Genomic DNA, 20867 nt, shown 5'->3' with positions numbered 1-20867 from the left:
TCCAACATCTCATCAATAATTATGGCCTTACTGGCCGGACTAGGACATTTCCTTTTTTGTTTTTGGAGTAACTCTACACCACATCTGAGATTCTTCCTTGGACAACGGGCGGGAGACATTCCGCCCGCCATCAGGCCCCTTGCTTCTGCATTGTCTCGCCTCAGACACTGCCTTATTCAGTCCAAGGGTGGGGCTGCTCGCGACCATGGGGCTTGCCAATTTGGCCACGACTGCCGCCAGTCTCCGTGAGCCGCTTGTTGGAAGCAATGGGGATCGGTCGTGCAGTCTTTCCAGTCTTGCCAGATGCAGCGGTTGGAGCCGGTTTGGCGAGAGCCCTGTTCTTTTAAGCACCGGAATGGGCTTCGCCAGCATGCCCTGGGCATCTGCGCATAGTTCCGGCTCTCGTCAACATGTACGAATCCCCGTTCACGGCCGGGTTAGCCCGCAAGGCGGGGAACTCGTGGCCCGTCCAGACGTTTACCCCAAGGGTCTTCTGGGGAGCTGCTGCATACCGATATCGGGCGGGGCGCCGTTACCGTTGTGACTGAGAGGAACTATGCGCAGCAGGTCGTGAGGCATGCCGTGGTAGTGGAGGTAGCCATGACAAGGCCGTCTGCCTTGCCCCGAAGCTGAAATCAGGACGGCGTTTCTGCAAGGTCTGCGTAGTATTTGGGGATAATAGCCATCGTCAAAAAGCAACGCTTCCGATCTGGTGGTGGAATTTTTTGGTCTGCCGTTGTTCGGCACCACATGAGTAGAAAACGGTTTGGCCAGTAATGACGCCGCCGCAAGTCATCAGGTCCGCAATGATGCATTCAGGAGTCGGGAAGGCAATTGAAAGGGCGCCAATGCCATGCAGGACTTGAGGCATGAGAAGCATCCACCGGCCACGACGGCTGCAATCTGGAGATCACAATGGAACGGAGAGAGGAGGATACGCCGCTGCAGGGCTAAATCTGCTTGGGTGTGAAAATTGAATACTTACAAGTTGGTAGGGCTTCAGGAATTTGCAGCCGCAACGACCTCCAAGCAGGCCCTAGTCGTGTGCTTTTTGATGCGCGATGTAACTACGATGCTGCTTAAGTACCATGATGTGGTAGTTCCGAGAGCCTACTGCGACCACGGCCCCTCTCCCAAAATTCTCAGACCCAATGGCATCTAAGGCAACCTGACAACCGATGCATTTCAACGTCCACCCGCCGAGATTGGGCCATTTCTGCACGTGATATCAGACCGCGGCGTCGACGTCAGTCGCGGTATGGTCCTGGGCGGCGGGGCCCTCCACGGGGCTATCATTGGAGGACAGCCGCGTGGAGTTCATGCGCCGGATCTTGCAGCTGCGCCCATTAATTTATGGCAGGATCGTGAGCCAAGCCATCAACATTTACAGTCCTAAATTTCTCCCCGAGCTTTTGCGGAGGTGCTCGGTAGAACTGAGCAACCAGGAGTTAGAACTTGTGGAGCTTTCAGCATTGAGGTGTGAGGACGAGGAGGTCGTCGCCATGAAAAGCCCCCATTGACAGCGGCGGTGGCAAAGCAATGAGGCGCAAGTGAAAATGGTGGTTGACGTGGTTCTTTGGAGGGAGGCGACGGGAGCTCATAGGCATTGACCTGACCCATGCGATTGACAGTATTCTATTGATTGTGTATCCGTCTATGACGCGCTATAGTTAATCGTGAAGCCTGTCTCTCCTTCTTCTGCCCATGAGGCCAACCACTTTCGCACATGTAATTATGCTGAACACGGTGCCCATGATATCAAGAGAGTCCAAAAGACAAAAAAAGGATAAACGAGCCCGTGTAACTACTCATCATCCTCGTCAATATTTCGAATCCAGTCATAGCACGCCTTGCGATCCAACTCGGAATTAATCAAGGCCCTCTTGACGTCGTGGTACGACTGCTGCTCTATATCGTGACCATAGCCTTCAATCTGTTTGGCCTTGGTCCTCGCGCACCGCCGAATGAAATCTTTACCCAACGTGCGAGCACTGAAAAGAACCTTCAAGCGAAGTTCGAAATTGACGTCGGGGCGCGTTCGGCTGCTCGATTGCATCGCGGGCGCTTCGTTACCGCCCGCCGGGCCAGCAGCCGGCGGGATCTGATGAGGCCAGCTGGCGGGCATGACTGGGGAGGTGGTGGTATCCACGGAGGATGACGAGTCGGGGCGAGTCATGGCCACGCCGCCGTCCTCTGTACCGGGCCGGGTCTCGGCATGATCCCCCAAGCCGTCGCACGTGGCCGCAACTCGCGCATTCTGCAAATCGATTTGCTCTTGTCGGATACGGTTCTTGCGCTTCTCGGCCTCCACCATGAAGTACTCTAGCCTTCCGACGAGCTGGTAGGCGGGTGCGTCTGCCAGCTCGTTCAACTTTTGGTCCTCCACCTCGATCGGGAGAGAAAGGAAGTATTCCCGCAGGATGTGATCTTGGCTGTTGTAGCCGAGCCAGTCCATGGCTTCCTGCATGACAAACTCCATGAGCTCCTCGCATTCATCTCTGTCCAATGGCTCGTTGATCGACATCTTGATTCTTGATGAGGAGGTAGCCGCTTGAGTGGATTCCGTATGAATGGGTGGATGAGAGCCTGCGAGGTTTCTTTCTGGGCAAGATATGGAACAGAATGCTGAAAAATTTGAAACTTGGATATGATGAAAAATGAGAGAGAGAAAAAGTTGACAGGCAATCGTGCAAACGGTATCATGACGGTGCGTCAAGTGTCAAACCCAATGTTGAGCAAGCAAAAGTTATTCATGGGCGATTGTTTGAGAATTGCCGAACAGGAAGCAGGCGCAGCAGTCTCACGCCGGAGATAGGCGAGTGCAACCTTGAGACTAGCAAGTACCATTTGCAGCCCATCAGCAAGAACAGTTGGCAAGGCAGCTATCAGGCAGGCAGCGCGCTATCGAAGAGGCAGGCGAACATTTTGTGTTGTGCATTTGACTTGCCATACCCTGAGTAATGATTCAAGGGGAGGTGGAAAAGAAAAGAAAAGTAGACATGGGAGGCAAGTCTATGGCGAAAAATGAAACAAGACAGCAGCAAGACGATGCTATGTACCTAGGTATGCTACCTAGGTAAGGTAGGTAAGGTAGGTAGGACCCAACTTTGGGGTGGACAATGCACCATCAATAAGAGGGAAATTAAATCCAGGAAATAAATGGATGCTGCAAAACATAATCGAAGCTGAAGCAAAAGAAAACACCAGACCTGGCTCTATGCATCGATGCCAAGTCCAGCCAAGCTTGAGAACTGGCGGGAGGCATAAATGATGGTGTGGCACATGTCCGTCTCAATTGAAGCTTTTTCGTCTGGTTGTTTTCCGTTGGGGAACTGACTGACATGAAATCTGCAGGGGTTTACAGACAAACAAAACAATCGAGGTCTGGGTCCAGCCGCCAGGGACGAGGAACCCCGCCAAGCCCCTCTTTTGACAGCCAAAAAGTTGAGTCCACACTGGTGTACACACCCATGGTCTCTATGGGTTAGGGTTAGGTTAAATTCAGGGTGCATCTGATGGATGATGATCCCGACCCCTCATTCCAGGCAATTCTCTCTCACATGTCTCGGTCGTCAGTCTTGGGGAAAATTGCGTGCGACAAACTTTACAAATACAACTCAGATAGCGTCCAACCGCCTCCTTGATCCCCAACAGTTCACTAAGCTCAAATACAAAATGAACATGTATCGGCCAATCCCCACGCTCCATTTTTTATCTGTATGTTCGGAGCAGCAAGACTCCCGGTTGACGCACCTTCTGCCATCTCAATCTATACAAGATCCTCTGGTGAAACTTTGCTCGATGGCGCAATGCACTGCACGTTGAGTTTCAAAGGTCAGAGAAAAGACACCGAGCCACACTAGCCAATTACATTCATCTAGCCTATCCAAAAAATCCTAGACAAACTTACAAGCCGAATGGAATATAACGCAGCCATGTCGCAGGTCCTTTTCCGCTTATGAGAGTTTGGGCCCAACCGTATCCCCTTTGGCCGAATATGATCTTTTGCATCCCAAAAAAAAAGGGAGATACGACTAGAAAGGATTAACGTCGCGATCCAGTGACAATACTCAACCTCGGCATCAAAGATATCGTGCGGGTTAGCTATTACTTCCGTCAGACAATATGGCACCAACAACGGCCGAGATGGCGTCCAACATCATATCGGAGCGGCAGCCCCTTCTTCGCCCAATAATACCTTCCGAGAGGTTGGGAAGTAGTACACCGATATTACACGAACCTACTATCAACAAGTCGTATCTCACGGGCGACGATATCCCCTCTCCGGACTATGAACCTTCCCGAGCGGTCGAAGACGACGTCCTGCCAGAGACATCGCCATTAGGCCGAACTCTTACTCGGCGCAGCGTCTACTTCCTAATCATATCACGCGTCATCGGGAGCGGCATATTCGCAACACCGGGTGCGATACTCCGAGCAGTGGGAAGCCCCGGCCTCGCTCTCTCATTGTGGGTTCTCGGTGCCATCGTTGCGGCTTGCGCACTGTCGATCGGACTTGAGTACGGCTGCATGCTGCCACGGTCCGGGGGCGAAAAGGTTTATCTCGAGTTCACCTATCGCCGCCCGAGGTTCCTGGCCTCGACCCTGATCGCCACCTCGGTGGTACTGTTGGGCTTCACCGCGAGCAACTGCATCGTCTTTAGCGAGTACATCTTGTTCACCCTCGGCCGGGAGGATGCTTCCGAGTTTCTGCGCAAGGGCCTCGCCGTCGGGCTACTGACTGCTGTGACGGTGATCCATGGCGTTTTCCCCAAAACTGGAGTGCGACTGCAAAACTTTCTCGGCTATGTCAAGATCGGCACCATAGTGTTCATGATCCTATGTGGGCTGTACGTGGTGGTCCTAGGACCAAAAGCCATCTCTGCCGCCCCGAACAATCAGTCCTCCACGGCGAGCAGGGTATTCGCCTGGGAGGATAGCATTTGGGCCGGTAGCGTTTGGAATTGGGGCATTATTGCCACTTCGCTCTTCAAGGTGACATACTCGTTTGCCGGGCTCGAGAACGCCAACAACGTCTTGAACGAGGTCAAGGACCCCGTCCGCACCTTGCGGTTCGCGACCCGAGCGGCGCTGGCCACCGCCTGCTTCATGTACCTCCTTGTCAACCTTGCCTACCTCGCCGTCGTGCCTCTCGACGATATCAAGGCTAGCGGCGAGCTGATTGCTGCTCTTTACTTTGAGCGGTTATTTGGTGCTCAGATCGGCAGGGTAGTCCTCCCACTCGCCGTAGCCCTCTCCGCCATGGGCAACGTCCTCGTCGTAGCATTCTCCTTGTCTCGAGTCAAGCAGGAGGTCGCCCGCCAAGGCCTTCTGCCTTTTGGAAACGTACTCTCGTCGACGCGGCCGTTTGGGTCACCGCTGGGCGGCCTGCTGATGAATTTCGTTGTGTCGTTCCTGGTGCTCGTGCTTCCGCCGTCGAAGGAGGTGTACTCGTTCATCTTGGAGGTGGAGAGCTATCCGGGTCAGTTCTTCGCACTGGCCAGCGCTTGCGGCCTGCTCTACCTACGACGCAAGAAGCCCGACCTGAAGAGGCCGTTCAAGGCTTGGATACCTGCCGTAGTGCTTCGCATCGCGGTGTGTCTAGCGCTGATTGCTGCACCCTTCTTTCCGCCTGCAACTCCCCCCGCCGATGGCATGTTTTATGCGACGTATGCGATTGTGGGGTTTAGCATGTGAGTTTTTATCCGGCAATTTCGGTATGAGAGTTTGAGAAGGTATTTGTTCCCTGCTAACGAACTTGAACCATTGCAGTATCGTGATTGGTGTGCTTTACTGGTTTGTCTGGACCATACTTATCCCCAAGCTTGGGGGTTATAGGTTGGAGGAGAAGGTGGAGGTTTTGGTCGATGGGGTAACCGTCACCAAGTATGTGCACGTACCGACTAGATAAAAGGTCAGCACAACCCGCGTTCACCTGGGGTTCAGTCTCGTCTGAGGGTGTAGCTGGGCTGCCGAAAGTTGTGTGCTCTTGTTTTAGATTTGTTGTCCACTAAATGGAGGGAAACATACATTTGATATTTGTTTTCTCTAAGATGAAATCACAAACTTTTACCTGTCCCACGTGCCACATGGTTGTGAATTTGCCCGAGCTCAACCCAAGATACGAAACGCCACGCCAGTTAGCTGGGAGTGCTGGAAAGTCAAGCCTCGCTTGCCTGGAAAGCCTGTGAGTATTCTTTTTTCCAGATGCGACACAGCTGGTTCAAAAGTTGAATACGATGTCTGGAGTCAACGACCCAAGAAATCTATGTTGGCTTAGGAGCGACCCGTGTCTCCCTCGGGCCGAAAAAAAAGAGATGAGGTCTCATGACAAGATTATTTCGGATTTAGATGCTTGCTCGAATTCCGAATTCCGATCCACACCCTCCGCTCTTCCGCCGCTGATAAAACAGGGAAGGATGTACAAGTATTCCCTGCTGGCAAATTAAAAGCAAGATATTAACAATTGCAAAACACATAGATGAGAATAGATAAGCCATTCCGAAAAGTTTTCTATTAGCATCTGTGTGACAATTCGCCCTAGTTAATACAAACGATTCCTTTGGTTTTGAGAGCAATCGAGTATGCGAAAAGCCGACGGCTTTCGGCCTCTTGGCTCTCTGAGACTACCAAGTTTTGGAGCCGGCTGCCTTTGGATAGTGGCGATTATTGTCGTGAAAAAAGATTCTGGGTGAGGGAAAAAAAAAAAAAAAAAAAAAAAAAAAGAATGATGGCTTCCGCATGTGAGATGCCTAACTAGGTAGGAAGGCATTTCATGTTACCATCGCCTCCAGTGGCATTCTATACCAATGTTAATTATAGCTGATTTGACATGTAAGCTCTCAGACTCTCACGCAAGTCTGAGTCTATGCAACGATGGCTAATAGGATTTTCTGCTTCCAAGATCCACCCATAATACGATACCCACTTGCGTATTGATTTGCAAACCCTTGTCTTGACAGTTTCCATCTATCGTACCACACGCAAAAAGGGTTCGTTCCTTCGGCTTCGGAACTGTATCCGCTTAATCCGACCATAACATATCATGCATAGCTGGCTCATGTACGGTAGCGGGCTAGATGACGCAGAGCCTAGTCATAATATAGGTTTCGGTAATTTGAGCCACACCCGCCGTCCGAACTCCGTTTGCGCAACTAATAAGGATTTTCGTCCTGCGGAAATGCCAACATGGGCAGCGGGTTCCTAAATTGCCGCCGCATTGATCGGGGTTCATGACGTGAAGTGGCGTATTGAAAGATTGGGATTTTATATGAGAATAACTTTCGCAACCGCTTGGTTGTTCCCCTGATCCACATGAGTTACCAATCAGTCTGAACTTTTCTATTGAATATTATACTAGATACAGTTTCAACATTGGACGGAGCATTTTCTTAGAGAATCCCTTATAACAATCAAGACCAAACAGTTTTCAAAGCCCCAGCCCCAACTATGGGCTCTTTTAACCTAGATGTCACCTCCCTTAACGGGATTGCGGCCAAGGGACTAGTCACGCGACTATCTGGCCTTGGGAGTGTGCTGCTTGGCGGCGTAAGTAATTGGCTTGCTCTCTTGTTCAGTCCTGTCGCGCCTGTTATCCGGCAGCACTTGACCTTGCACGGACAGAGTGAACGTTTGGAGCTGACGGTCAAATTAACCGTATGCCCAGGTCGTCGTTTACTACATTGGCCTGGCCGTGTACAGACTCTACTTTCACCCACTTGCCAAATTCCCTGGCCCACCTCTCCTGGCCATCAGTAGCGTACCCTTTCTCTTCCAAAACTACATGCAAGGAAACTTTGCGCCGAGTGTAGGGGCGCTCCATGCAAAGTACGGCAAGATCGTGCGCATTGCGCCCGACCGACTGGCCGTCGAGGGTTCCATCGGGTGGACCGACGTATACGGACACCGCCCGGGAGGTAACGAGACCGAGTTTCGGAAGGTCAAGGGGTTCTATGGTCCCCCGCAGGATAATCATATTATCGCTACCCTCACCCGCGAGGACCACCGACGCCAACGGCGCGCTCTCGGTCATGCATTTAGCGACACGGCCATGCATGAGCAGGAGCCCCTGATCACGTACTACGTCGACCTTTTAATTCGCCGCATGTCCGAAGAAGTCCGCAGCGGTGCTCCCTCTGATTTTCTCAAATGGTTCAACTATGTTAGCTTCGATATCATTGGCGACCTGTCCTTTGCCGCCTCATTCAAGTCCCTCGAAACCCGCAAGGCTCACCCCTGGATCACAAACATGTTCGAAGGCATCAAGGGAAACTCTTACAATCGCTTCATCAGGAGCACCTCCCCGCTTCTCCTACCGCTAGCCACGTTCGCTCTGAAAGGCGCCACCAAGGCCTACTGGGAGAACCGCAAGTATGCCGACGTGACGGCCAAGGCTCGCATTGAAAAGGGAGCTGACGACGACAAGACGGACATGATTGGTACCGATGGCAAGCCGGTTGTCAGGCGAGATTTCATAAGCTACATGATGCGCGAGAACAGGGACAAGCAGGCCTTGTCCGAGGCGGAGATCATCCGCAACGCCAGCATCCTCGTCACTGCCGGGAGCGAGACGACGGCGACGTGCATGTCCGTCCTTGCCTACCTGTTCAGCCTGCCCGAGAATCGCAAGTGGCTCGATGCCGCCGTCGCCGAGATTCGGGGCCACTTCAAGCGGGAGGCTGACGTCCAGCTAAGCACTGTCGGCGCAAATGTGCTACCTATCCTGCATGCCTGCATCGAGGAGGCGCTTCGCATCCACCCGCCGGTCCCTGAAACTCCACCAAGAACCTCCCCTGGCGCCGTTGTTGGCGGAGAGTATATTCCCAAGGGCGTAAGTTTTTGCCTTTCTGTTTCCAGACTTCTGTTGTGTGGTTGTAGGAGAAGCACACCAACAGATGCACGCCCAGAAGCGCGTGGACTCGGCAACGATGTCCAACCACGTCTGGCACACAAAAAGCCTTGTACTAACCCAAATCTGCACCGATAATAGACAATCATTGGAGTGTACCAGCTCGCCACGTACCACAACCCTGAGAACTTCCTCGAAGCCGACAAGTTCCGACCGCAGCGCTTCCTGTCCCCAAGCCATCCCTTGTACGAACCCCAGTTCGCCAAGGATAACACGGCCGTTTTCAAGCCCTTCAGCTACGGCCCGCGCGACTGCATCGGCAAGAACCTGGCCTATACCGAAATGCGCCTCATCCTGTCGAGGATTCTGCTTCGTTTTGATATTGTGAACCTAGAACCCGTCAGCAAGGATTGGTTTCAGAGGCAGCGTGCCTTTGTTGTCTGGGAGAAGGGGCCCATGGTGCTTAGGCTTAAGGAGAGGACTGACCTGGAACTCAAGGCCTGATCAGAGCGGAAAGGTGTCGATTGGTGGAGAGAGCAGATGGAAGGGGCGGGTGAGTCGATGCTGGTTGCAGGGGTGTTGACCTCTAGGCTCTTGGGCATAAATCATTCCATAAGACCACCCCAAGGCCTCAACAGTTCCTGGGCAGACTTGAGGCTACTTGAGGACGAAGATAGCCAGCTTACTAAGTATGTTTCCTTTGTCATTTGTCGTGCATTTCCATCAATTTTATTAGTTTACAACAAATATGCATTTTGGGAAACACTTTACCTTGGGCTTAGCATTGTTCCAGCCTCCTAGACTCTAGGTTCAAACTTTTGCTTACTGAGCGCAAATGATTCACATGACACCAGGCAAAATTGAAAGTGAACAACGTTATGTGGACACTGAACAGGTATCTCAGAGTCCTTAAGGATTATTTTATAAATTAAAAACTTTCTTGTGTAAAGCATCTATTTACAGCAAACAAGCCATCTCTATAATCGAGCACCAGGTCACCATTAGAACCCTATACGCCTGCAGCCCCATATCTTATAATAAAAAAGGATCAAGAAGAAGGATCAGCCACCCAGATCGGCTCCGGCCCCGCGACTGCCACATCCGCAACCTCCTGCAGCTTGACGTTCTGCTTGGTCGTCAGCACCGCCCACAGCGTCCCGTACATGTTTGCCGGCACGGTCGCGAAGCCGTCGCTCCTCCGCACGACGGTGAACTGCAGGCTACCCCAGGCCCCGATCCACGCGACGTACAGATCACCGTCCTGGGGCGCCCCGGCGGGGATCAGCACATTGACGGCCGTGACGCTGTCGGTCGACCCGAGCTTCTTCTTGTCGACAAAGGTCAGCTCGGGAAGCTGCTTAGCCTCGGCGAGGCTGCTCTTGATCTCCTCGGGGCACGACTGCACAAACTTGCGCCGCACAAACGACAGCGCGAGCTTGGCCGGCAGGAGCGGCTCCCGGGCGGCTGGCGAGGCCTTGTGGCGCTGGATCATGTTGATGACGGCGCTGCTGCGCGACTTGGCGCCGATCTGCGTCCCCAGCGCCGGGACGAGCCACGGGTCCGACGAGGCGAGCTGCGTGATGGCGTCGGTGAGCACGCCGATCTGCAGAGTCAGGAGGTTCTGCACGGCGGCCAGCCACTCGTCGATGTTTTCGGCTGGGAAAGACACGCGGCAGGCGGGCTTGACCTCCTGGTTGAAGTGTTGCAGCGCGTCGGTGAGGGTGGTGCGGTGGACGAGCGCCTGGGCCGCGGCTCCGCCGATCACGGAGACGATGGCAGGTGGCCAGACGCCGCCCCAGGCGTTGCCGGTCTTGAGGCGGTCGAAGCCGTCCCAGAGGCCTTCGAGGATGGCGTTGTCGATGAGCAGCAGGACCTCGAGGTATTCGAGTGCAGCGGGGCTAAGCTTCTCACCCCAGCCGTAGTTGAGCGGTTGCGAGCCGCCTGCCATGCCGGAGATGGCATCGGTAGTGTTGTCGCCGGGCTTGGGAACGTGCGATATAACGCCCTTGTCGAGGACCTGGACGTTTAGCACGTTGCCGTTGAAGGTGGCGATTTGAGTGCCGTTTGCAATCACGACACCACCGATGGGAGCCTTCGGTGGGATGGATGATGCCAGGACAGTCTTGGACTTTTCGACAAAGGCCTCGAGCGTGTTGCCTGACGCAGGAGCGTTGATGGCACCCACCATGCCCTTGGAGCAGTGACCGCCTGTCGAGGGTCCAGCGGCGCAGTAAAACCAGACTGTGATGGTTCAATGTGAGTATTCAGGTTGAAGCCGATGGCTAACATGCTGAGTAAAGACATACCTGGCTTCTCATCCTTGACCTCAATATGAAAGCTGACGCCAGAAGGGCTCTGCTGCGTCGGGATAAAGCCACTGCTGAAACCATCCTGGTTGGGTTCGCATGGCTTATCAAATGATGAAGATGTCACAGTGTGGTTGGCCGGGTTGAAGTTGAACTTGACGACAGTCCCTACAGGCTCGGTGATGTTGTTGGGCTGGAAGCGGAGCTCGCCCCCAGGAGCGACCTCGACAGAGACCTCACGAACACCCCCAATGGGGCTCTTGCTCTGGGGAGAGGATGGTGTCGCCTGGCTGGCCTTTTGTTTGTATGCGTCGTGGGTGTTGCCGGATGTTGGTGCACTGGTACATTGGCGTTAGTATGCAAAAGTCGGATCAGGTCTAGTTGTCAATGTCAATGCTCACTTGATGGAATGCACCATGCCACTCTTGCAATGCGTCCCTTGGCTGCAGTAGATCCACCTGGGCTTCGTGTCGTTCAGCTCGATGGTGAAGGTCGTGTCCGAGGCCTTGTCCGGTGACGCCGTTGGAACGAACCCACTGAAGGCACCTCCACTCAACGGTATGCACGGGTCGGCAAAGTTGGACTCGACTACTGAGTGGTTGGCGGCAAAGAAGGAATACCTAATCGTGTCACCCTTTTGAGCGCCTGTGATGATTTCCGGGTCGAACTTCAAGCCACCCTTGCCGACTGTAACATTGTATTGTTTTGCAGAAGTGATGGCCAGTAGTAGAGAAATTGGAAGAAGTGAGAGTAGCATTGTGGCGGTCTGACCGGGTGTGCAGCTGGTTGACTACCTAGATTAGTCGGGTATATATGCAAGCAGTGAGAACCAAGAATATGCGCAGAAATAAACTGTAGTTAAAGACAAGAAAGTAAAGTAGAAGGAAATAGACAGTTAGGAAATTAATGCTACTGATCTTAGAAACAATGATATGATATATATGACGTTTGGAGATATCTCGAGGGGTGATGGCATCTTTTTATCTAGACTTATAGATCTGACTACGCCAAGCACATGATGGTTGTTCAAGTCTGCAAACGAAAGCTGCAGGCAGGGGAGCTCATAGACAAGGGGGCGTAGTACCGCAGCAGGGGTCGTCGCCGAAAATAGCGACGGAAAGGGTGGGGAGGGTGATGATGTAAGGTCAACTAACTATCCTTGATCCGGTGGCCGGCGCTTAATCACATTGTGGAAAATTACCAAAAGCGGAGAGCGCTGAACCCAACAAACCTCTAGAACTAGAGAGAAAAAAACCAAGACAAGCAAAAAGAATGCTGTGCCACGGGCGCTAATTTCTCACATGTCCACCCGGGACACTACACCGCCGATGGACAAAAAACCAGGATCGCGAGGGACCTTGTGTTGGGGATGATTGTTTGGTGTTTACTTGGCAAGCCTGAATGCAGCATTTCCGTTTTGTTTTGTTCACTGTGGAGAAAGCAACAATGGAGACAGATCAACAGACGATCAATCGAGAGCCTAATGCGACTTCATTTCTCCGTGTTCAGGTCTGCCGACACGGGTCAAAGCCACTCTCTAGCAAAGCTTTTTTTTCGTACAGCACCCGAAAGGCCTCCAGCAAAAAGATTACCTTGCCCAGCCCTCCGGACCATAACATTCCCGAAAGCCGCGACAGGATCGGGAAAAGCAACGCCACACGTTTAGAAGAGAAACAAACGTGGGGCGAGCACGTTTGTGTGGCAGGATCATTAAGCCACAGCCCAGTGACTAACGGCTGTCATTCTCACTGCAAACCGAACCGGCCAACAGCATCGGAAAGAACGGGAGTCGCTGAGAGGGTCTCGTCTAAGCCCCTTCGGAAGATGCCATATCCGCAAGGGATTCCATTCACTCAGCCAGTCCCTCGGAATCCAACGTAACATTTCCGCTGACAAAGGTCCGACCTTGAACCACAATGAGCTTGAAGCGAAGAAACAAACATGCGCGCTTAACTGCCCCCAAATTTACTGACCCTTGCTTGCCGTTGGCTGCAGGCCAAGACTGACCATGTCTATTTCGGCCACACCACCAAAATGAATCCGTCAGCCTGCATGTGGAAATCCTTGCTTGAGGTTTAATTTTGGCTCAGGCAGGGGGCTTGTCGATTACAATCCTCGGTTGGTTGAACTTGGCTACGTGCGTGATGCTATTTGGATAAGCTCGGCGTATCCCCCGAACTACTGCATAAACGTAACTATTTACTCATTTTTTTTCGCTGATTTTCTTTTTTTGCACTTTAATTTCTTTCGATCACTTTCTTTCCGGCATTGTTGCAGCTTGCCAACTTGTCGCGATTTGCCTACTTGGTAGTGCCTTATCATCCCCATTAAATATCCATACCGATTGCAAGATCCAAGCGTCACCAAGCCCAGCGAAGCACAAAAGGCAACACAGCATCCACATAGCCAAGATGGCAAAACGAATAATTGATTTCGTACCAGCTTTTCTGAGTCTTGTTGCATTCATCTCCATACTACTCATCATTCTCGCGGGAGTAGGAAATCAACTCGCCGACATCTTTTTCCTCAAGGCAAGCTCCATACCACCGGCGACTTGAGTCTTTGACCCCTGAATGCCTCCCAAGTTCTTGCTAACTCTCAACCAACCAACAGATCAACACCTCCGCCCTCAAGCTCTCCTCTGTCCTCAGCAATGCCGACCTATTGAGGGATATCTCCAATCTTTCCGGTACAGACTTTATCGGTGGGGACCTCACCGCCTCCACCCTCGGCCTCGCGACCGAGTACACCATCTCGCTCCTCACATTTTGCGCACGCACCTCCTCGGGCGCCTCGTGCTCCTCGCCGCAGATCAAATTCTGGTTCGACCCGGGCCAGCACCTCCGCCTCGACAGCACCTCGCTGAGGCAGCAGTACCCAGGCGGATACACCGGCGCGCTCTCCAGCTACCGCAACATCGCGACCCGCTTCCTCCCCGGCGCCTTTGTCTTTTGCGCCCTGAGCGCGGGACTCACCGTGCTCCTGTCCGCGCTCTCGGCCTTTGGCGTCGCGAGGGCCGCGACCGGCCGCGCGGCCGCCGTCTTTTCCGTCCTGGCCACCGTCGTGCTGCTCATGGCGGCCGCGGCCGCGACGCACGTCTTTCGCATCCTCGACGCGGAGTTCAACAGCGGGTTCGGCACGCACGGCCTGTCCTCGTCGCTCGGTGCGGGTGGGCTTGTGCTCGCCTGGCTCGCGCTGCTGCTCATGCTCGGCGCGGCGGTTGCGGCGTGCACGCGGCTCGGCGCGGTGGCGGTTGAGGAGCGCAGGGGCCGTGGCCTGCGCGCGCTCAATCTCGGGGCTGGGGAGAAGAGGGCTACCGTCGTCAGTGCGGCCCCGGCTCGAAGGCGTGGGATCATGTCGCGTATTCCCGGGCTGAACAGACACAAGTACGCCCAGGTCGAAGATGAGCAGCAGCAGCGGCAGATGATGCTCGGGAGAGATGGGTATGGTGGTGCGGCACCACGTGGTGCCGACGCAGACTGGATGGCGGAGGATGAGTATTCTGCCGAGCGGTACAGCGACCGTGGGCAGGCTGAAGGCATTGCCATGAGGAGTCTGAGTTCTAGCCCACCGGCGCGCACGGTGGCAAACACGGCGTATGAACCGTATGGGAGGGCTAGTTGAGTTAAAGTAACCAGCTATGGCATTCCGAGAACAGGGAATACACCTCCATCTGGTGTCGATTGCTTCGGACTACTGTTTTCTTGTTTGTAGATGTCGCATACTTTATACTAGGCTTAGTGCTGGGTGTCCTTGAGGTACTTTGATCGCATTTGAGAAGCGGTGTTAGCGGAAAGCTTGCTTTGGCAGCATTGATAACTTAGTCGAACATTTAATTGTTTATTTCGGTATTCATCTCTCCCGCAGATCAGGATTATGGAAAACATGATATCTGATGCCTACAAGCAAGTAAAAAGTCTCGAAGCGTACCAAAGCCCATTTGCTTGGAACTATTGTCGGCTGGAAGGACACACTAACAGGCACTGAAGGCTGCTCTGCTGGGTTGGTCAATCGTGTTGCCACTCTGGAAGTAAGTAAAGGAAGAAGAATGTGGATAGCATAGCTGGTGAGATTACAAGCGGCAAGCCTTAGCAAGGAACATGATGATTAATGGACTTCAGACCTTGACCAGATGAAATTTTACCATGGTATCGAGTGGGCAAATCACACATACTAGGTGGCGACAAGCTGCCAAAGTCCCATTGACATATAATCAAGGCCATGATCCTTCAGATAGGCCTCAAACATCCGTTCTCACGAAGTACCTCGTAAAATCCCAAGGAGATTCGCTAATATACAAATCCTGAGATTCTACCAAGCCCGCCAGTGCATGCCCCGGCGCAACACCGAACTTGACATTCCCAGCGACGTTGTCGTGTTCCACACCCCAGTAGTCAGTCACCTGCGGCCAATGAACGCAGCCAGCAATCCCTCGGCAGCCCTGTGCCGGTGTCGTCGTGGCCTTCGTCGTCGAGCACGCTGGCGGCTTCCGCTTGAACTCATGTTTCCCGTCCTCGGCTTGCAGAGAGATTGGCACGCATTTTTGCTGGCCAAAATTGGGGGCATAGGTAAACGTTGTACTCTGTGTTTGTGGTGGGACAGGTGATGGCAAACGCAGCCGAATCTTTCAACTGCAGGGTGCCGAGGGCTTTGATAGAGAAGCCCTTGATAGGAGCCTTGCCCTCGTCGCAATATCCGCCACATGCAGGACGCTCATGCTCTCCGGTTCGCTGGCCGGAAGGCGCAAAAATCACAGGAACTCTCCCACCCTAGCCCAGTCTCTTACGCGTTTGGAGACCCTTTTTTCCCAAGACAGTCATCTAATCCTCGCTCTAAATTCCGTAGCATCGGACCAAACCGCAAGCCCAACTTTCCAGCACGCCCTGGATCCTGCCAGACCACCTCGGCAACCCTCGGAATTGACAACCAGATCCTTTGGGGTGACAATGGAGCCGACCGCATTCCGCAGCGCCGCGACGGACGTGCAGTCCTTAACAAAAATCTTTCTGGGGCTGCCGCGTGCAGGGCACCGACGCGACGGTGACGACGACGTCGGCAGCGTCCTGCTCCGCTATCCCGACGGGCGGCGCGCCTCGCCGCCAAGCGAACAACGACACCAACTTTGGGATGCGAAGCCGCCGTCCAACACGATATACGTCATTTGGATCAAGGAGGATAAGCGGCGCGAATCGGAGTGGTATCAGGGAGCGGTTCGGAGCAGAGGGTGTGGCAGACAGGAGATGCTGAGACTTTCACTTTGTCGTTTCCTTCTGCTTTTTCCTTCCTATAGGAATTCAGAAGGAGACCTCCCATCGATTATAGGCTCCAAGCTACCTGCGAAATTGGAGAGTATTACCCAAGTAGCCAAGCACGAATTCCAGCAGATACGAGCGCAGTCGATGCATCAACGGTGGTAATGACCTTTGGGGCATATGATATGGACACAGACGAAGCAGGCAAGGCGGCATGGAAAAGCTCATTCGGTCAGCCAATGGCTTTCACTGTGAACCATCAAGTCCTGGTTGCTCTGTTCAAATTGTGAATTTGGACTATAATGTTGCAGTTGCCGAACTTAAGTGTCTGGACGAGAATCTCAGAGCTGTCATCGTGGTTGCGGCGGGAAGACAGGACGTCGACTACCCTAAAGACACGATTGAGCACTATCCTGGCAATTTTAAAATCTACAGCGACCTGGACAACATGATTGTGGTAAGCTCCACGAGTATCAACAGCCCGCGGTAGAGCGGCAGCCCTCCCGACCCCGGCGTGGACACGCAGGCGCCGGGCGTAGACAGTTATGTAGCCCGCCATGTCTCATGCGTTTCCTGCGGGCCAGTAACTAAAAAATCGTTCGGTAAGTACACGGTGAGACTATTTGTTTGGGATAGGACTAACTCGGGGCACCGAGATACAAGCTAACGAGTGAGTGGTTGACCTGTCAAACCAGCTGCCCCAGGAGTCGGGGCCCTGGCGTCATATTTTCGCAGCATCTAGTCCCAGTGGTAGGCACAGTGAGACATGGTCGAGCCAATAAACGTCAAGGCGTTCATTAACAAGCTGCATCGTAGGTTTTGTCCAACATCCAACGAGTTTAGGGGCACTGACGCGGCTGTAAAATGGGCGTAAAAGTACTCCTGGCTCCAAAGGACAAACCGAAACGCAACCTGTAATTTGGAACGGTGCCTTTTCTGGCCGGCACCGAGGAGCGGCCCACCGACTGCTTCCGTGATCCGCAGGAAGCACCCAGTGACAATAGGAAAAGGAGAATCCACAAACAACAGGGCACAAATGACCAAACAGAAAGCTGTCCTCTGGTACCACAGGATCTCGCCAGGCTCCTAACGCGGGACGGCGAGACCTTGGGCAACGCGACTGTGTTGTGCATGCCAAGGGCGCCCACCACCACTACCACTACCACACGGCCGCCGCTGTTCAGCGATGCGCCGACGCCGACCCCGACCCCGACGCCTACTTTCACCACGGACTGCGTTCTGACGACCACCAGCGTGTGCTTTGACGGCGGCGGCATCCGGAGTGACTGAAACACGCGCAGGTCTGCAGCACGCCGACGTCCAAGCCTGTTTGGGCGTCTCGGACCCCGACGGGCGGCTTTTGGGTCGGCTGGATCCGCAGGGACGGTTGCACGCACGTGGTTGTCATGCCGGACAACCCGAGCGGCTGCGAGCTGGGCTGGGACTCGTCGGGTCGCCGCGTTAATCAATAGCCGCCGTTCTTGCTAGACAAGAGCCGCCACTATACCCTTTACAATAACTCAGAGGTCACCGAGGAGCTGTGCTAGCAGCCACCGGGGCTTTTGTTGTTCAGCACTGCTGTTGTCAATGGGAATGAGTACCGTGACTGCTGCTGTAAGCCCAAACCCCTGGGTGTGGTTCCATTGATACGACACAGTTATTAGTAGCGGGTTATCTATGTTTGTCGGGCATGTTGTGCAAAATGAACAACACCGATGCCGACGCACATTTGTTTTTTCACGCAGTTGTCGAATTCGTGGCAGCTTCCGACAACGAGACGGCCAAAAGGGGTTACTGCACCCACAATCCAAGTGATCCTTTTACAGCATTAGTGGCCCGCGGAAATCTGGCAACCTCGTGTCAGTTCATTTGGCACTGTATCATTGAAAAGGATCCGGTTTTCTGCGATCCCAGTCCTCAGGGAGAGCGACGAGATGAATGACTATAGGAACGGAATAAAATTAGGATGTAACTTACATGTAAGACGCGCAAAAATGGACCAAGTACTCGGGTAGCTACGGGGACCTATTCACAGCTTCAATATCCATTTCTGAGGAATTTCTGGTCTCGAACTAAGTGGCTAGGTAGCTGGATCGATACTATTTTCTATTAAGCCTCAGGTGTGCCCCTATATTTGCTCTCAGCTAACACCCCCATCGGGGGGCTACTTCTTCAAATGAAAGTATCCATCGCAAGCTGCGATGTTGAAAAACTACCTCTTACATGATATTTCGTAAGCGCCGCATCTGTGGAGAAGATCAACTGAGGACAAGAAATATAGATCTTATTTGGGATCTGAAGCTTATGAGTCGCAACGGCACTCGGATTTGGATTAATCTGTCTGGGCATATGAAAGGGCCGTCACGAAAAGTGATCCCAAAGAAACCGAACCTGCAATCTAGGGGTATATGTAAAGGGGTCCAAGGCCGAGCTGAACAAGAAAATAAAGCCACCCCGTGCCAAATGCATTTCCGTGCTCAAGTATACAGCCCCTGGACACTGTTTAGCACATATGTGGTTGGGCGATGTGGGTCGCTACGGGTGGTTTTTCTTATATGCATCGGAGGCCCGAACTAGAACGGTGGGTAGTACGGCAAATGGTACGGTCCCGTGTATGATTTCTCGTGTACTAATACGGCAGTATTGTCTGCTAGATATTCACCTCAAAAGGTTTGATCAGTGCCACGAACATTTAATGGCATGCGTTGTCATCCTGCCCTTGTGCATCATTGTGCATTCGAACAAATTTTCCAGGGGGATTTCAGCGGTCCCTTTTTTTAGGTGGCTTACCTATACATTTTGCGTTCCTTTCACATATTTGTTATCGATATAAAATTTTGATTTAATCTAGAATGTTCTCCTTTCCTCGCCCCCTTATGGTTTATCTGTGTTAGATAATATGGAGATATCAACATTATCTTCGTGCCGTGCATACTGTTCCTACCTGCGCTTCCAAGACGCTATGCTTCTGCCAGGCGCCAGCGAGTAGGTGGTCTCCACTTACCCACTTGAGATGCGTTGGGGCTACGGGTCTGTATGTAAGGGCGGCTGGCACTTTTCATTTGCACTGAGTGGCAAGTGAAGGGGATGTGAAGGTGTAGCGATGCGTGGGTGAGGATTCTGTCAAGAGCATTTTGAACTTTGAGTACAGCTACGTTTGTGAACTGATGGCGGTTGGTTTATTCAATGTTCGTCTCAACAGAAAAGACTTAGAAGAGCAATAGGGTAGCATCGGAATTCGAATGTATTCGAACGGCCCCTGAATAATCATCACGGTTACCGTCATGTATCTACTTCAAATCAATAACCTCAATGGCTCCGTTCGTAGAATTTATAGCGCTGGCGCTAAAACCGACATTGTTGTCTCCCTTGACAAGGTAGCAAGCCTCTCCACATATCTACGGGGCCAGTGTACTCTCTTGAGCTGTCATTCGTGAGCAGGATTGATATCAACAACAGAAAGAACCCCAATAATGGTGCCGTTTCCAAAAGACCCTGCCCTGTAGTCCGGGTCGGGAACCCACCTTGGGGCCCAAAGACCTTCAAGTATAGAGCAAAATTGCTAACCGCAACGGACATTTGCCTGACGGGACGAAAGAAGCTGGGCAAGTCAGAGAGGAGGAGCAACACTTGATGAGAAGTATCGAAAAATTCAATAACACGAGTAACAGCCGCATGTAGGCGGATAAAGCTACGGTTTATATCAAGTTTCGACCGACGGTGGATACATCGCCGGCTCTCTAGCGTTGCCGGCGAATATGGTGGTATAAGGGACATCACTGCCACATGTGTAGTAGGCAGAGGAATGATAGGGTATCTAGGGAGAGAGCCCAGATTCAAGATTATTGACAAGTGGGCTGACGAAGATGGTTGGCCAATGTTTAAGTGGACAAACCTTCCGGTAAATAAACTAGCTGAAAAATCAGTTTCATATCTCATCATTTCATGAGGGCATAATCGTACCTTGAAGGAAAAAGCGCTGCTATATTACGCGACTTGGAGATACGGCTCAGCATTATTGCTTCAACTAGTCTAATGAGATGAAGAGGAGATTAAATGATAAGTTAAAAAGGGCAAAAATTTGGTTATGATAGATTACGAGACAGGCTGCGCCATTTCTCTGCTCATTGGACTCCAGAGCTCTTGGAGACTGAGCCCACCTCAGGTACCTTAGTCAAGGAGACATCCTGTGCGTTGGCTGAGTGTCTCCAAGTACTCGCCATAGCCAGGGTTCGAATCCAGGACGTCAAGATCAAGCCCTTGCCTCCTCGAAGCATTTACGTACATTCGAAATTGGTGAAGATCGGCTCCGTCGCGACGTCACGGCACCTGTGGCGCAAGAGGAGCAAGATAATGTCAGGGTACAGTCTATGGTGATTTCTACTCTCACCATGGATATTATGACAGCACATTCAGCACCCCGGGTCATAGCTATTTGAGGCTGGGCTGCCATAGATTCTG

At 52.6% G+C, this 20867-nt stretch overlaps 8 protein-coding genes across 8 annotated transcripts; 4 read left to right on the top strand and 4 right to left on the bottom strand.

The window, feature by feature from the left end:
• Nucleotides 1-343: 343 nt before the first annotated feature.
• PgNI_05367 (uncharacterized protein) lies at nucleotides 344-579 on the bottom strand (the record flags this gene model as incomplete). Its single annotated transcript, XM_031125400.1, is given in 2 exon segments — nucleotides 344-501; nucleotides 513-579. 2 exon segments carry the CDS (start codon nucleotides 577-579, stop codon nucleotides 344-346), a joined length of 225 nt encoding a protein of 74 aa, XP_030983165.1.
• Nucleotides 580-1036: 457 nt separating this feature from the next.
• Nucleotides 1037-1504, bottom strand: PgNI_05366 (uncharacterized protein; the record flags this gene model as incomplete). The annotated part of the gene is given in 3 exon segments (XM_031125399.1): nucleotides 1037-1216; nucleotides 1235-1337; nucleotides 1389-1504. 3 exon segments carry the CDS (start codon nucleotides 1502-1504, stop codon nucleotides 1037-1039), a joined length of 399 nt encoding a protein of 132 aa, XP_030983166.1.
• Nucleotides 1505-1804: 300 nt separating this feature from the next.
• Nucleotides 1805-2524, bottom strand: PgNI_05365 (uncharacterized protein; the record flags this gene model as incomplete). The annotated part of the gene is made up of 1 exon (XM_031125398.1): nucleotides 1805-2524. The coding sequence occupies one exon, from the start codon at nucleotides 2522-2524 to the stop codon at nucleotides 1805-1807; it is 720 nt and encodes a 239-aa protein (XP_030983163.1).
• Nucleotides 2525-3600: 1076 nt separating this feature from the next.
• On the top strand, nucleotides 3601-6235 carry PgNI_05364 (uncharacterized protein). The gene is made up of 2 exons (XM_031125397.1): nucleotides 3601-5693; nucleotides 5773-6235. The coding sequence occupies exons 1-2, from the start codon at nucleotides 4126-4128 to the stop codon at nucleotides 5909-5911; spliced, it is 1707 nt and encodes a 568-aa protein (XP_030983164.1). The 5' UTR covers nucleotides 3601-4125; the 3' UTR covers nucleotides 5912-6235.
• Nucleotides 6236-7449: 1214 nt separating this feature from the next.
• PgNI_05363 (uncharacterized protein) lies at nucleotides 7450-9352 on the top strand (the record flags this gene model as incomplete). Its single annotated transcript, XM_031125396.1, has 3 exons — nucleotides 7450-7548; nucleotides 7667-8830; nucleotides 8990-9352. 3 exons carry the CDS (start codon nucleotides 7450-7452, stop codon nucleotides 9350-9352), a joined length of 1626 nt encoding a protein of 541 aa, XP_030983161.1.
• Nucleotides 9353-9747: 395 nt separating this feature from the next.
• PgNI_05362 (uncharacterized protein) lies at nucleotides 9748-12093 on the bottom strand. The gene is made up of 3 exons (XM_031125395.1): nucleotides 11556-12093; nucleotides 11155-11492; nucleotides 9748-11089 (listed from the first exon to the last, which is right to left on the bottom strand). The coding sequence occupies exons 1-3, from the start codon at nucleotides 11909-11911 to the stop codon at nucleotides 9897-9899; spliced, it is 1887 nt and encodes a 628-aa protein (XP_030983162.1). The 5' UTR covers nucleotides 11912-12093; the 3' UTR covers nucleotides 9748-9896.
• Nucleotides 12094-13565: 1472 nt separating this feature from the next.
• PgNI_05361 (uncharacterized protein) lies at nucleotides 13566-14778 on the top strand (the record flags this gene model as incomplete). The annotated part of the gene is made up of 2 exons (XM_031125394.1): nucleotides 13566-13649; nucleotides 13768-14778. The coding sequence occupies 2 exons, from the start codon at nucleotides 13566-13568 to the stop codon at nucleotides 14776-14778; spliced, it is 1095 nt and encodes a 364-aa protein (XP_030983159.1).
• A 1322-nt stretch (nucleotides 14779-16100) lies between these two features.
• On the top strand, nucleotides 16101-17696 carry PgNI_05360 (uncharacterized protein; the record flags this gene model as incomplete). The annotated part of the gene is made up of 3 exons (XM_031125393.1): nucleotides 16101-16378; nucleotides 16602-16863; nucleotides 17478-17696. The coding sequence occupies 3 exons, from the start codon at nucleotides 16101-16103 to the stop codon at nucleotides 17694-17696; spliced, it is 759 nt and encodes a 252-aa protein (XP_030983160.1).
• Between the last annotated feature and the right edge of the window lie 3171 nt (nucleotides 17697-20867).

This window comes from Pyricularia grisea, chromosome I (assembly GCF_004355905.1).
Source record: "Pyricularia grisea strain NI907 chromosome I, whole genome shotgun sequence".
Classification (NCBI taxonomy): Eukaryota; Fungi; Ascomycota; class Sordariomycetes; order Magnaporthales; family Pyriculariaceae; genus Pyricularia; species Pyricularia grisea.
Note: the sequence above shows the minus strand (reverse complement) of the source record. Positions and strands in the feature narration are given on the sequence as shown.

Bases quoted from the DNA above. Each gene is read 5' to 3' on its own strand.
- PgNI_05364 (XM_031125397.1), top strand. From the start codon at position 4,126: ATGGCACCAACAACGGCCGAGATGGCGTCCAACATCATATCGGAGCGG. The intron at 5,694-5,772 runs GTGAGTTTTTAT...GAACCATTGCAG, and splicing joins GCGATTGTGGGGTTTAGCAT to TATCGTGATTGGTGTGCTTT.
- PgNI_05362 (XM_031125395.1), bottom strand. From the start codon at position 11,911: ATGCTACTCTCACTTCTTCCAATTTCTCTACTACTGGCCATCACTTCT. The intron at 11,493-11,555 runs GTGAGCATTGAC...CCAATGTACCAG, and splicing joins GGCATGGTGCATTCCATCAA to TGCACCAACATCCGGCAACA. The intron at 11,090-11,154 runs GTATGTCTTTAC...GAACCATCACAG, and splicing joins GGTCAAGGATGAGAAGCCAG to TCTGGTTTTACTGCGCCGCT.